The 14,152-nt window shown below is 34.0% G+C and overlaps 1 protein-coding gene across 1 annotated transcript; it reads left to right on the top strand.

Annotated features, from left to right (window-relative positions):
- Positions 1-4,082: 4,082 nt before the first annotated feature.
- On the top strand, positions 4,083-6,716 carry LOC145120621 (FRIGIDA-like protein 4a). Its single transcript, XM_079056417.1, has 3 exons — positions 4,083-5,100; positions 5,555-5,709; positions 6,066-6,716. Exons 1-3 carry the CDS (start codon positions 4,239-4,241, stop codon positions 6,483-6,485), a joined length of 1,437 nt encoding a protein of 478 aa, XP_078912543.1. The 5' UTR covers positions 4,083-4,238; the 3' UTR covers positions 6,486-6,716.
- The last annotated feature ends 7,436 nt before the right edge of the window (positions 6,717-14,152 follow it).

Here is a 14,152-nt window from a genome sequence, read left to right as displayed (position 1 = left end):
GTCAAAGGTTATACTAAGGTTTTAGTGTATCGAATGGATTCAGATTGGGAGAGGTTCGCTATCGACCTGTTTGAGGATCATTTCTGCATGATTGTGGTATCTTCAGTCAGAAACTTGGGGTGGATTCATGGATGGCCATTTCGGGATGGATTATAGTGGAAACTTGCTTCGGGAATCGTAAGTGTATCCATGTGAGGCATGCATTCTGGAGGTCAGTAAGGTAAGTGGGGGAATCTTTTGGTTTGTGGTGCGAGTCGCGAGTTTCAGGCGAAAGGTGTGATCTCATTGATGGTGAAACCGAGGGTTGTTGGGGTTAGAATTATTGGATTAGGTGTCTAAGCCCATAACTATAACTGGTATGTACTTGACCCGATAGTAGCATGGTCCTTTTGGGTTGCCTTCACCAGAGCAATCTGATTGGATGGACTTTTGAGAAAGAGGTTATTTGTGATTTATTAATATATTATAAGTATAATATATTAATTGAGAAATCATATTATTTAATTAGTATTGATCAAGAATTAATTTGGAATTAATTTAGCGATCAAAAGAGACTGATTAAATTTACGGGGTCTGATTAAGTAAATCAGTGATACTTATAGTATGGGCTAATGATCCATGGTTGATTAGGATGGGCTAAACCTATATGATAGTCCATGAAGGTTTAACCCATGGAGCCTAAGTAATATGAAGGGTCATGGTGTATTATGGTTTGCATGGATAAAACCCTAGTCTTTGCCACAGTATAAAAACAAACCCCTAGCCCCTAAAATCGGTGCCCATGCATTCTAAGAAAAGTGATAACTGATTTTGAGCTAACTAGCCTATTCTCATAATCCTCCTCTTGCATTTGGTGTTTGTGACACATTAGAGGCATCACACTTGAGGTGCTAAAGCTTTCTAAGGCCAAGAACTACAAACTACATCAAGAGGTATTCATTTAATTTGGTTTTTATGTTGTATATCCTCAATTGTATGCTAGTTAGGATGTATGCTTTAGAAAATATGAAATTGCATGTACAATTAGAGAAAACTTAGATCCAAAGCATCTAGGGTTGCATGTACACCATAAGAGTGTTATAGTGCTTAAAACCCATCAGTGGTATCAGAGACTAGGAATGTTTTCTGTTATATTGATGCTTGATTATTTTTCAAAGCTGGAAAAATCGATTTTCTGGTCTCTGACTGATGAACTTGCCGAGTCCAATGATCTGACTCGACGAGTTCACTCACAAAAAGGGCAACTCGACGAGTATAGTTCATGCACTCCTCAAGTAGAACCTTTTGTTTGCAGAATTTCGAGTTTTTGGCTAGAATTGGATTAAGATCATTACCACAAACTATTTTGTATCATAAAATTCGTATTTTCTGATATGGTAATGATGATCCTCAACTAAATGAAGGACAATTGTCAAATTTTAAGATAATAAGATGATTATTTGTATTATTTGATATGAATTGTCTTGCTATATGAGTTAGATTAGATCAATGGTAAATTATATGATAATGTTGTTAGTTAAAATTGATCTAAATTGTTCTTGAAGAGAGCTTTGTAACTTGTCCTCAAGTTATATGAAAAGTCTCATTCATGAACATTAAAACTCATAAGTTATGGAAACCACAAGTTTTGAAGAGCTACAAAACCTGCCCTCATTTTTTGGAATTTGTAAAGTCTCACTTATGAAACATTTAATTCCAAACCTTAGAATTTTAAAAGTTTAAAATTCAACCCTTATACTATTATAATATTATAAGTTTAATAATTATATAAAGAATGTGTCAAACTCTTGGTTTAAGTATTCTTCGCCTCTGTCCGAGCGAAGAATTTTGATATGTCTTTCAAGTTGATTTTCGACTTTAGCCTTATACAGTTTAAATGCATCAAAAGCTTTATCTTTTGATCTCAGCAAATAAACATGTAGATATCGATTGGAGTCATCACAAAATGTGATGAAATACCTTTTTCCTCCTCGAGTAAGTATTCAATTTAATTCACATATATCAGAATGAATCAACTCAAGTAATGATGTATTTCTCTTAACTGATGGAAATGGCCGGTTTGTTTGTAAACTTTGATTTCACACAAGTTTCACATTTTTTTGTCATATTTTAACATTCTTTTAGTTTGCATTTTTTCAATGTTCTTAACATTAGTGTGTGCTAAACGTTTATGACATAAAGAAATTGAACAAACAAAATAATCAGAAAAGTTCACTTCATTCACATTAGCAACCAATCCATCAATTACATCAATATTAGTAACACTAGACACACTTGCAACACTCGGACTAGCACCATTACTCTCAACACTTGGCCTACTCGCACCACCTGCATCACTAAGGCACAAACGATACATTCCTGAACAATTGTTCGCCCTCCCAACATATCATATGCCCTTAGTGGTCACAAATTTTCCATTCTCAAGCACCATCTTGAACCCACCCTTGTCAAACTTGTCCGTAGAAACCAACCCCTTCGAGATAGTAGGAACATGAAGAACATCTCGAAGAGTAACCCATTCATCAAGTGTGAACTTTAGAAGAACATCACCTCTTCCTTGAACTTCAGCTCTGTGACCATCAACACAGATAACTATTGTTCCTGGTGGCATTGGACGGTAAGTGCGGAAGCTCTCTCGTTGCCCACAAACATGCACAATGGCTCCAGTGTGTACGAACCATCCTCGAGCACAGATTGCTCGGATAAGAGGAGATATCATGAAAATCTCTCCAATATTCACATTTGCCACCATATCAGTAACCTACTCGACTGCATGTGCTACCGATCCTGATTTGCGATCTTTGCATTCTCTTGCATAATGCCTAATCTCTCCGCAGACGTAGCAAGGTCCGATCATCTTCGACTTTGAGTTAGGATTCTGATGACTCATTTTCTTGAAGCTTTGTTTCTTGGGTCCCAAGTTCCTTTTATTTTGTCCACCATTTTGTCCACCAGACTTGGTCTTATGACCAGAACCCCCAACTGATACATGGTGCACACTCGATCCGACTTTACCATGCTTGTCCCTGATGCGAGTTTCCTCCTCAATGCTAAGGTGTTTCATCAGATCATCCAAGGAGTAGTCCTCATAATTGTGCATCATTCTCTTAGAGAAGTCTTTCCATGAGGGTGACAGTTTTACGATGATCGCACCAACCTGAAAGAGTTTTGGTATCGAGATGGAGAGTGCGTTCAGGTTGTTGACCATAACCTGGAGTTCATATACTTGCTCCATGATAGGTTTGTCATCAGCTATTTGAAACTCTAGGTACTTTAACACTAGGTATTTGTTGGTACCTTCCTCATGTGCCTTGTACTTGAGTTCCAAAGAACTCCGTAGCTCTCTCGGATCTTTGACCGACGTGTAAAGATCATATAGCCGATCAGACAGTGAGTTCTTATGTGACCCACACACAGTTCCTCAGACTCTCTACGCAGAGCTCTTTGCTTTTTCCAGATCAGATATGATCGTTGGATCCACAATTTTCCCAGCCTCGGGAATTGGATCAGCAGAAATTGGGGCAAGTTTTTGGTCCAAAACATAGGCGAGCTTCAGCACATGAAGCATGAACTTTACATTGTCAGCCCAACGAGTGTAGTTCTGACCATCGAATCAATCAAGCTTGGCAAACTCTTGGTTCATGTAGTGGAGACTAGCAGTTAGGATTTGGGTGTCCATTAGTTTGTTGATTTATAAACACAAAAAAAACCTTTAAGATTGTTGTAAATCAATGAGCATCAAATATGGCTCCTAAGTGCTAGGCTAGGCATAGCTTGACTTATTCTTTTGATCTACTAAAGCCTTTGAAGACCTATTAAAAGAAAAGACTTATAAACATACATAAGGTTTCTTCCCCACCAATGTAGGGTAAAGGAAACTTGTCAACTTGCAAAATTACCTCTGTAATTTCCAACACTAAATATGTAAAAGTCAAAAAAATATGTTATCCTCTTAAGTCATTAACTATTTTTTTTATTCGGTTTTGATTAGGTTTTAACATGACTAGATTTTTGGTTCATGTTTATACGTTCAAAAAACAAGTTAATGAATTTTCAAACAAATTAATATAGATGCTTTTGAGGCAGCTATGTCCTCTCCATATGCAAAATGCTTCATCTTGAAGAATTGTGTACACGCACCCTTCTTACGGAAAAAGATGTCTTCAGTATAGTGTTCGGAGCCCTTCGATAAAATCTTCATTTTAGGGGTCTTCTCTGATCAAATTCACCGAACAGAAATGACTACGGAATACCCAGATAGAATCAAGAACTTCTTCACCGAATTAGAAACACGTAGAACCCTACTCACTACCATCACAGAGACCCACAACAAACTAATCAATAATTTCATTTCTTTAGATGAAACCCTCACCAAAAAATCACAAATTCTAGATGCCCGGATTGAGAAATACAAGAAACACACCGATAAAACCCTTGCAGCTCTCACAGTCCGCGACAATGGCATCCCTGAAAAAGAAGTTGCTTTGGCGGCCCGTGTAGAACAGCTAAAAGAATCCGCCATTAGGGACATTGAAACGGGGAATAATTCGGATCCGGAGGAGAAACCGATGTTGGATTCTTTGAGAATGCGATTCAGGAGAATGGATTCCAAGGGTTTGATTAAGTATTTGTTGGCAAAGAGGAAGGAGTCAGTTCAAGTGAGGGTGGATATAAACACGGCAACGGAGGAGGCCGTAGACTTACCGGAGCTTGTATTGGAGGCGGTTGAGGATTTCGTTGAATTGAAAGTGAGTGGGACGAAGGTCGTAGGGATGGCAGATCGGCGGTGGGCATGTGGGATTGTGATACAGGCGGGATTGCCATTGCTTCCTTATGGTGAGTCGTTGGCAATTGGTAGGAGTATGAAGGATCGAGCAATTAGGGTTTTGGAGATTTGGAAGGGGATTTTGGGTGGTGGTGAAGGTAGTGGTGGGGTGGGTTCAGGTGAAGCTACAATGTTCTTGCAAATGGTGATTGGATTTGGATTAAAACATAAGTTTGATCATGAATATTTGAGGCAGTTGGTGGTGGAGTTTGCAGGTAGGAGGGAGATGGCAAAGCTTGCAGTGGCTTTAGGTTATGGAGATGATGAAATGAGAGGTTAGTACTTATAACTCTTACTAAAACCTGCGGTTATATAATTGGAATTTATTCCTCTAATGATTATCTTTTAAGTTCAAATTAATGTTTAACCTTAAAATAGATGAAACATAATATCAAATGAAGATGATGGTGTCTTTTCAAAATGTCATGAGAATGCAAAAAAATATTCATCAAAGACTAAGTTGCTGTTTCTTTTTTAACTTTATGCAAGTAGGATGCTATAATACACAAAGAAATGAAAGTACATCGACACATCTTGCATTTATCCTTATAAGCAAATGAAACTTAAGAAATGAAAGTCATTACACAACCAAAAGGTGGGACAAAATGGGACATAGGGTCCCTCTTGATTTATCATATGGGAAAAAGACATAAATGCCCTCCTTTATAAGTAATTTGTGAATAGAGGTGAGTTTATGATTCACACTTGTTTATATTGTTTGGTTGGCAGAAATAATTAAAGAGTTGGTGAAGGCGGAAAGGGATATTGAGGCTGTTTATTTTTCTTTTGAGTCTGGGTTGACCGAGGAATTTCCTCCTATTCCACTGCTAAAATCTGGCATTAAAAATTATCAGAAAAACACTTCAAAGGAAGTCCCTTCATGGGTATGTTGATCCTTAAAAATCCTTATTTTATAGCCCTAAAGTTCATGGACACAACATGGTGGTCTTGTATTGTGTTTGACGTGCATTGGACTGAGACTGATGTTTTTCACCCAAAAAGGTGGGATAGAATATAACTCTCGATTTTTGTGTGTGCAAAAGACGTAAATACCCTCATAAAACAACAATATGTAGTTGTATCTTTTTTCCTTAATGCAGAAAGAACGACTTAAAAGACAGATAAATGAGGCTTTCCTCAATATGGCCCAACTTTTTTACAAATTTTTTCAAATTTATTTTTCCTTTCAATTTTCTTAGTGTGCCTTTATTTCCTCAAATAATTTTCTTGTGTTAATCAGGATGATATCCTCAATGAAATGAGTGTTGTCCTAAAAATCATTAAATGCATCGAAGACCACAAACTTGAATCTCAATTCAGCCGCGACGACTTGCAGAACCGCTACAATGAGTTGGATAAGATGAAAGCCGCTAGCAAGAAGGCGGCACCACCTCCAGCTTCCACAAGTAAGCCTGTGGACAAGCGGCACCGGAGTGACAGGAGTGGTGGTGGCTCCTCCCGACCGCCTAAGTCCGCAAGGTGGGCAAAGTCTTCCCACCGTAAAGGCCGACGCCCACCACCTGGCCGGCAGCCCTCTGCCGCCAGATCCACCGGTGGCTCGAATGGGGCTAGTGCTGCCACCCCGGTTCAGGATGGGTATGGTGGTTATGATAATAGTGCGGGAGGTGCACCTGTGGGGCCTACAGATCAAGCCTCATAGCAAGTCTAGTTTGCAAGTAGAGATGATTCGAATATAGAGCATGATTCTTTTCTTTTTCCTTCATTAAGTGATGTATAATCCTAACACAAGCAAGTGTGCTATAATTGAAATTCATATTAAAGTAGAGGCATTTGAATTATATTGCAAAAATATGATGAATGTGAAAGGACATTGATATTATATGCACAAGACTATAATGTAAATAAAGATGGTTGGGAAATTATCTAAGAATGTATGAAAGAAGAAGGGTTATTTTGTAAATTGTAGGAATATTACGTTGAGTGGAGTATTTCTGTTTTATTAATTCTTCTCCATAGACAAACTTAAGCTAGGTGTTGGTGTTAATCCAAACCAAGTCAAAATCATGTGTTTTATGCAGGGGTATTTTAGTCTTTTGTTAGGAGTATGACTAAGTATATGGCCACGTTGGCTCTAGAGATTTAGTGGGCAGTAGGTGCAGTAATTTTAGGATAAGTAGTTGAATATATCTTGTTTAAATATCCTTGTAGTCGATGAGTTAATTGAATCGGAATAAACACAAAAAAATTGTCCCATTATCTTCTCTCTTTTTTACTTTGTTTTTTGCTGTGTGAAACAGGCCTGAAGCAACACTAGGTTTCCGCATTTTTAATCGAGATTTCGAGACCAATAAGATGTGTTAATGAATTTGTTGGGATGATTTTGGATCATATACACTGACAAAGGAAAAACAAGAAGATTGTGGTCTATAAGGTTGTATGTAGAGCTCGCGATGGATCATGTTGGGTTCGGGTTTGTTGAGCATCAGTGCTACCGGTTAATCTAAAACCAATTGGTGTTAGAAAGGGCGCAACCTTACCCATATAGCGCATTCATCCCTCCAGGACCAGACATTCTATTGCGGCACTCCAGGCCATCGTGCGAGGACTTGGTCGATGCCATTTCTGACCCGCAACAATCCCCCCCTCAGAAATTGCTTCCTGAGAGAATAGAACCCTCGCCACTGGCTCTGATACCACTTGTTGAGCATCAGCGCTACCGATTAATCTAAAACCAATTGGTGTTAGAAAGGGCGCAACCTTACCCATATAGCGCATTCATCCCTCCAGGACCAGACATTCTATTGCGGCACTCCAGGCCATCGTGCGAGGACTTGGTCGATGTCATTTCTGACCCCCAACAGGGTTACCTGTTGGATACACGATACATGCTTTGTACCTCATATCGACACATTTACTTTTTTTCTCCGACCTCCCTCTTCGGTTAATGTGGCTTAAACCTTTTAGATTTCAATATCAATTAATTTATCCTTTATCTATCTTAATTGTTTTATTAAACACATTCATAATTTTATCAGTTTACTATATTTGTCAGAGTATATTTTTTTTTTCTGAAACTATAAAAGATGATATTTTTTTTTTTAAAATGAAAGATTATGTTGATGGGTTTTATAGGTCACATTAAACATATTCGCACAATGGAATTAACATATAATCCAATTATAAACACATGCAACCTATGTATCTATGTCTTTACACATTATAGCAACATACTATTGAAACTATCATAAACCCTAGGCAAAATCAAAAAACACAATTAGGATTACATACATACATTTAGTGTTACAATCGTATGTACCACTCTTCGATCCTTAGTTGCTCTTCAGAAAGCTAGCATCAAAATTATGGCTACCTTTAATGGCTCACACCCAAATCCTAGAAACTAAAGAAACGATTTAGAGAGGGGGAAATGCAGAATTTTGGCCTAGGTTTCATAAGGAACAGATGGGCGAATTTCATAGCCTATAGGTCTATTTATAGTTGTTAGATGTCAAAGGATAAACCCTAATTTGAATTTTAAAATAATATTATTTAATCATATTCAAGTCGGTTTTCTTATTTGCATTTGGAGGCTTCCAGAACCTCTTGGAGAGGCTCCCAAAACCATCCAAGCAAGGACGGTTCTAGAATCATTCATTTGCTCAACTTTTAAGCAATTGTAGTTCAACGCTTGTCCCTCTAATCAATTCCAATTAACCTAAAATTAATTTGTAATTAATTTTGATTAATTGTGAATTATTTCTAATCAATTTTTAATTAATTTTTCAATCATATAATAAGTTAATAAATTATTTACTCTCTCTTCTAACATTATTCCTGACTATTTATGGATATAAGGGCAACCTAAAGTGGACTTTGCTTTATTCATAAGAATATACAAATTTAGTTAAGACCTTAGACTTTTAATCCACCATATGTAACTGTAATGTTTTATTATATTTGATAATTTTTTGATTGTGAAAGTTTTGACAATTATTTTTGAATTATATAACTTTTTCATAAAATATATTAATTTTTATTTTGTTTATTAAATTAATTAATCAACTAATATAAAATCTAAAGAAATCTAATATATAAATATGTTTAAGGTATAAAATAGAATGTGACTAAATATAACAAAGCCTAAAAAAATAAAAAGTAAGTAAAATATAAATGGTTGGCTCAAATGGTAAAAAATTTATAAAACACTTTTTTAAATAGTAAAATGTTATAGAAAAAACTACCATTAAAAATGTTTTAGTATATGTACATAATCATATATATTGAGTGCATTTGTCATTTTTTCTAACAATTGTTAGTATATATGCATAACTAGGTTATAACCCGTGTACTACACGGCTGACAAAATAAAACATGTAAACTTTGAAAACCATAATATTAATCATATATTTTGTAAGCATTTATTTTAAAAGATAGTTAGATATTTTGTACGGAATTTTTATAATTTTTTAAAATGGTTTCAAGATATAAGCATTGTTCCTTATGTATAGATTAATGATAAATGATCATGTTGTATAATGAAATATAGTATTTAAAAAACCAAAAAAATGTAATTAATAATCAATATAACATTGTTTTATTTAAAATTAGAAAAATTAAGGTAATATAAGAACTGTATATAAACATAAAACGATAAAAAAAAGTAATTACAAAATCAAAATGATGAATAAATATATATTATCAGTAAAAAGAAGGGATGTTATAAAAAAATTATAACATTTTTTTTTGTAAATTTCTAAATATTTCTTTATACAAAGTATTAAAAGTATAAGTATACCATAATATACATCAAATGGAAAATTTAGCAATTTGACACAATCTTGTTCCATTAGTGGCCTATTTATAATCTATTGTTAGTTTTCAAATTTTTATTGCTATTCGATTTTATTATTTTATTATGTATATTAATTTTTAATCATTGGATATTTTAATATTTTCTAATACTATTATATGTATGCTAATACTATATATAGTATATACGTTGATAAGTTTGAATATATTTATTTGTGCCGATAAAAAATAATATTTAAACTATTGATGCATTTTTATCGTATGAGATACCTTTTTATACAAATAATTTAATATTTATCATCAGTTTTTCATAATCATTTTTAATTTTTGTTTTATATCAAGAAGATTTTTTGATTAATATCTTTTCAATCAACTTTTTCCTCTTGTTCATGGTAGATTTGCTTCAAACCAAATAAATTAAATTAAAGTTTATAAACCATATCAAACATCACTGTGACACATAATATCAAACCCAACATGGTAGAAACACCTTGCATAAATTTCAACCAAATTCATAGTCAAGTAATTATGCAAGAAAAAAAATCCATGTTAAAAAAAATTGCACACAAACCATCAGAACCTACAAATAACACATTCCAACATAATCAGGCAGCAGTCCATTTTTAATCAAGAATATTGCACAATCATTAATACTATAAATAAATACCAAATGTTTAGGAACTTGTACAAAAAGAATGAATATATGAAATCTTAAATATGACCCTTTATTTCCTTTATCAATAAATACTGGGCATAATAATATAAAGAAAAAAAGTAGGATGCTATAGAACACAAATCAACTAAAGTACATTGCTATTTCGTGCATTTAACCTTGAAGTAAAACGTAGAAAGCAGGCAAGTTTATTTAAAATATCTTAACTTATACTAAAACTAATGGAGATCCCTTGATACTCTATATTGGTAAACCTCCAACCTACCTTAAAGTCCTTGAAAAGACTAATAAACATCTGGTGGTTGAGAATTGAGATGACGGAAACCTGTAATAGAAAAATTCACAACCCCATTTAAATCATACATGCATGATGCTAAAGACTCCTTAAGATTCATATTCGATAGATATACATCAAAGTGACTCAAAAGATCTAAAGTCAAAAGATGATTATTCTTTGGAGCAATATGTCGAACAGTTGGTGTTATCTTGATTTCCTTTAAAAGAATGACTTTAAATTTTACTTTTACCCTTTTTCCAATTTTTGAAAAAATAATAGTAGCACCATATACAATTCAAAACATTTATTTTCTATATAAATGACCTTAATCTTCTTTTTCATGAGTCCGAATTGAATCTCCAAAAAATCTTCTTAGTCAAATTCCAAAAGTACCAAATGATTTTATGAGCAAATCCATTGTATAACCCGTCACTTTTCTATATAATGATCTGTTAAAAGAGTACATCTTATGCAACATGACATCTCCTCATCCCCTCCTGCATAATGTTATATACAACGATAATTTTTGTTTATTTTTTAATAACTTAATAACTTAAATAATGTAAATTACATAGCTATTTCCTGATATCATGAGTGTATTGTCCCAATTAGACCAAAAATTAACAAACCTTTGTAGGGACTATTTATGTTTTTTTTTCTCTGTACATGTTAGGAAGTTTTTATTTAAATATATAGGATAAATGAAAAAGTTTGAAGATAACATCATAATAAATCCAACAAAAGAAGATTTGCCATAATTTTTTTAGAAAAATACTAAACCACTATCTTTCAGATATATTAAAGTTAAGGAAGTTTTTATTTAAATATGTTAGATTTTAACGTAATTTTGATGTTTATTTAACTTATATTTGGCTATCTCAGAAGGTGGTAGTATCTTCACTAGGTTACCCATTGTGTCTGCAATAACTGTTGTCTTGTGTTCCTTTCTAATTCCATTGGTCCTAATTTTCCTGTGTGTTCTGACCCTTCTGACCCATTAGCTGAGGAATAAAAGTATTATAAATTGGTTACCTTTTTTCCTTTGAATCAAAGCAAATCAAAGCATAAATTTCCTACAAGATTAGTATCAAACAAACATTAAATTGATTTTAAGCCTTTATTAACCTATTACATTTATGCAAAAATGTTTAAAAAAATAAAACACAATTTACTTTTTTCTCCTTTAGAATTTTTGTTCTCTCAACATAATGTCTGCATAGATCTGTGAATATTAAAAAAGACACAAAAACGATACACAAATATTTATCCTACTTCATCACACTTGGAAATCTTTACATCACTAACATTTACTAAGAACTATATTAACCATTATGTATAAAATGAACGATAGTGTATCAATATCTCTTATTGTTTCTTTAATGACATCACCATATTTTTTTTAACATCACAATATTATAAAAATAAAATACAGCGAAGATGATGTGAGTGTACATATAGGGAAAAGAAAGAAAAAAGAAACACAGTAAACATTGTAGATGAGTTACACCTAAGAATTTTCCATGTTGGGACACTCCACAAGAGTCGGCAGCAGGAATGCAACTACAAGTTTGAGAAATGGCTAGATATAATGGGAATGACCAAATGCTTTGGCTTCTCATTGTTATTTATTCAGAAGGATGAGGAATGACCCAGGGGTATAATTGTCGAAAATGCATTTCAAGTGTCATTCTATGACATTCTTTCTTTAAGCTTCCTTAATCCGCAAAGTTTCAATATAGGCACACAAAACTAAGACCGCAAGGCACCATCTTAAGTCTTAACTACATTAAACTGCAACTAAGGAGGTGTACTGTGAAGTTGATCATGATCATAAACTAAAATAGCCAGAAAAGAGAAAAGAAATCCCCAAACCCACAAAACATTGTCAAAACATATTGTAATATAACACAGAACAGAAATGAGGCCTCTCTCCTTTAATCTTGGAAGATGTTTCCGATCCTCCATGTTTCAACAAAAAGCTAGATTAAAATCTTGAAATTTGCTATAAAAATCAAGTAAAACAAATGACGAAAAACAGTAACCAATTTCTAGATCTAAACAACACCAATTTTTGAAAAATTTACATACTTTTATTAAGCAAACAGAAATAGAAAACATGTTGGCTCCATTAAAGTTACATTCTCTAAACAGTTGGTCGAATATGTATATCTTGTTTCATTAATAATAAGTCTGATAATTATTAGAGTGTAATTGTTGAATCTCTGTCAAATATGTGTATCATGTTCCTAAACGCTTCAAAAAAATGAAGGAATAAAAGATAGAGATTGAGCAGTCCATTATATAAAATCATCATAAAGTAATTTAAGGCTAAATAATGCAACCCACTTTTTTTTTGTTAGTTTTCATATAACCTAAAGTCTTATTCAAAGTTAAAACACATTAACCGTATTATATCCTTTAAAAAAAACAGAAAATATTTAGCACCTAAAGAATCAACACATTAAAAGAAACAGAATCCTAGAAATTGGAGCAGTTAAAGAAGCTTAAATTGAAATCGTACTTGACCAACGGTTACAATATTCTAATAATAAAAATCTTGGTTACCAGAGAGAAAAGGGATCGATGTTCTTTCGTCACCTCTAAAGTTTCCAAATATGATCTGGCTTCCTCAAACACATCTCTATAAGCCTGAGGGCATCCTATGACACCCAAAAATTTCAAAATTAGATGTAGAAATTTCATTATCGGCTTTAGTATCAGAAAAAACACATAAAACAAAGCATCTTACATTGTTACATCTTTCGGTTGAATCAAAATAAAAATAAAAATAAAAATACAGCAACACCATAAACATGTTCACTTCTAATAGACAGATGAAGAGACCATAATCTTGATGTTTGTGGATTGTGTCTCATGTTCAGAGACACTAAGAAGTTGAAGAACGAAGCGTACCACCCTAGTTTATAGGAACTGATTTGGAGATGATTTCGTTTCAAAACCTACCTTCCTCTAAAAGCGGCTGATTTGTAATTGTTTGTGAGATAAAACGAAACCGCATGTAGAGGAAATTTAGGAAACTTCATAGCGTCAAAATGAGCCGGAAATGAAAAACGCAAAGGAACATGGTAGCGAAACGTGGCAATAGGTTGGTATATAAGAAAGACATATGGCGTGTAGAAGAAGTTTTTGTTACGAATGAACATTTAGTATATGTGCATAATTATAAAAATTGTAGTTAAGTCGACACACTTAGGGGCTGTTTGTTTTGCACTTATTGGGTCTGGTCAGAGCTGACTGCTGATTCGGTCAGCAGGCAGGCCGTTTGATAAACATAAACTTTGGCTTACTCGGTCAGCTATCGTTGACCAAGACCCTTACTCGGTCAGCCAATTTTTAGCAGCTGACCCAAAAGAAAAAAGCAGTTGTCTATCTTGCCCTTGGCCCTAAACGAAATAACATGCATAATCCACAAATTGTGCTTCTCGTTTCATGCATCAGCGCTTCCTTCTTCAACGATTCCTTCCATAGAGCACATCACCGGCGACGCCTCATCAGCTTCTACCGGCGGCAACCTCCACAGCAGCGCATGTAAGCTGATTTCTTCTTATTCTTCTTATTCTTCTTCTTCTTCTTCTTCTTAAATCAG

This window comes from Lactuca virosa, chromosome 6, assembly GCF_052849685.1.
Source record: "Lactuca virosa cultivar CGN04683 chromosome 6, Lactuca_virosa_CGN04683_v6, whole genome shotgun sequence".
Classification (NCBI taxonomy): Eukaryota; Viridiplantae; Streptophyta; class Magnoliopsida; order Asterales; family Asteraceae; genus Lactuca; species Lactuca virosa.
The sequence above is the reverse complement of the archived record's forward strand: the minus strand, read 5'-3'. Positions and strand labels throughout refer to the sequence as shown.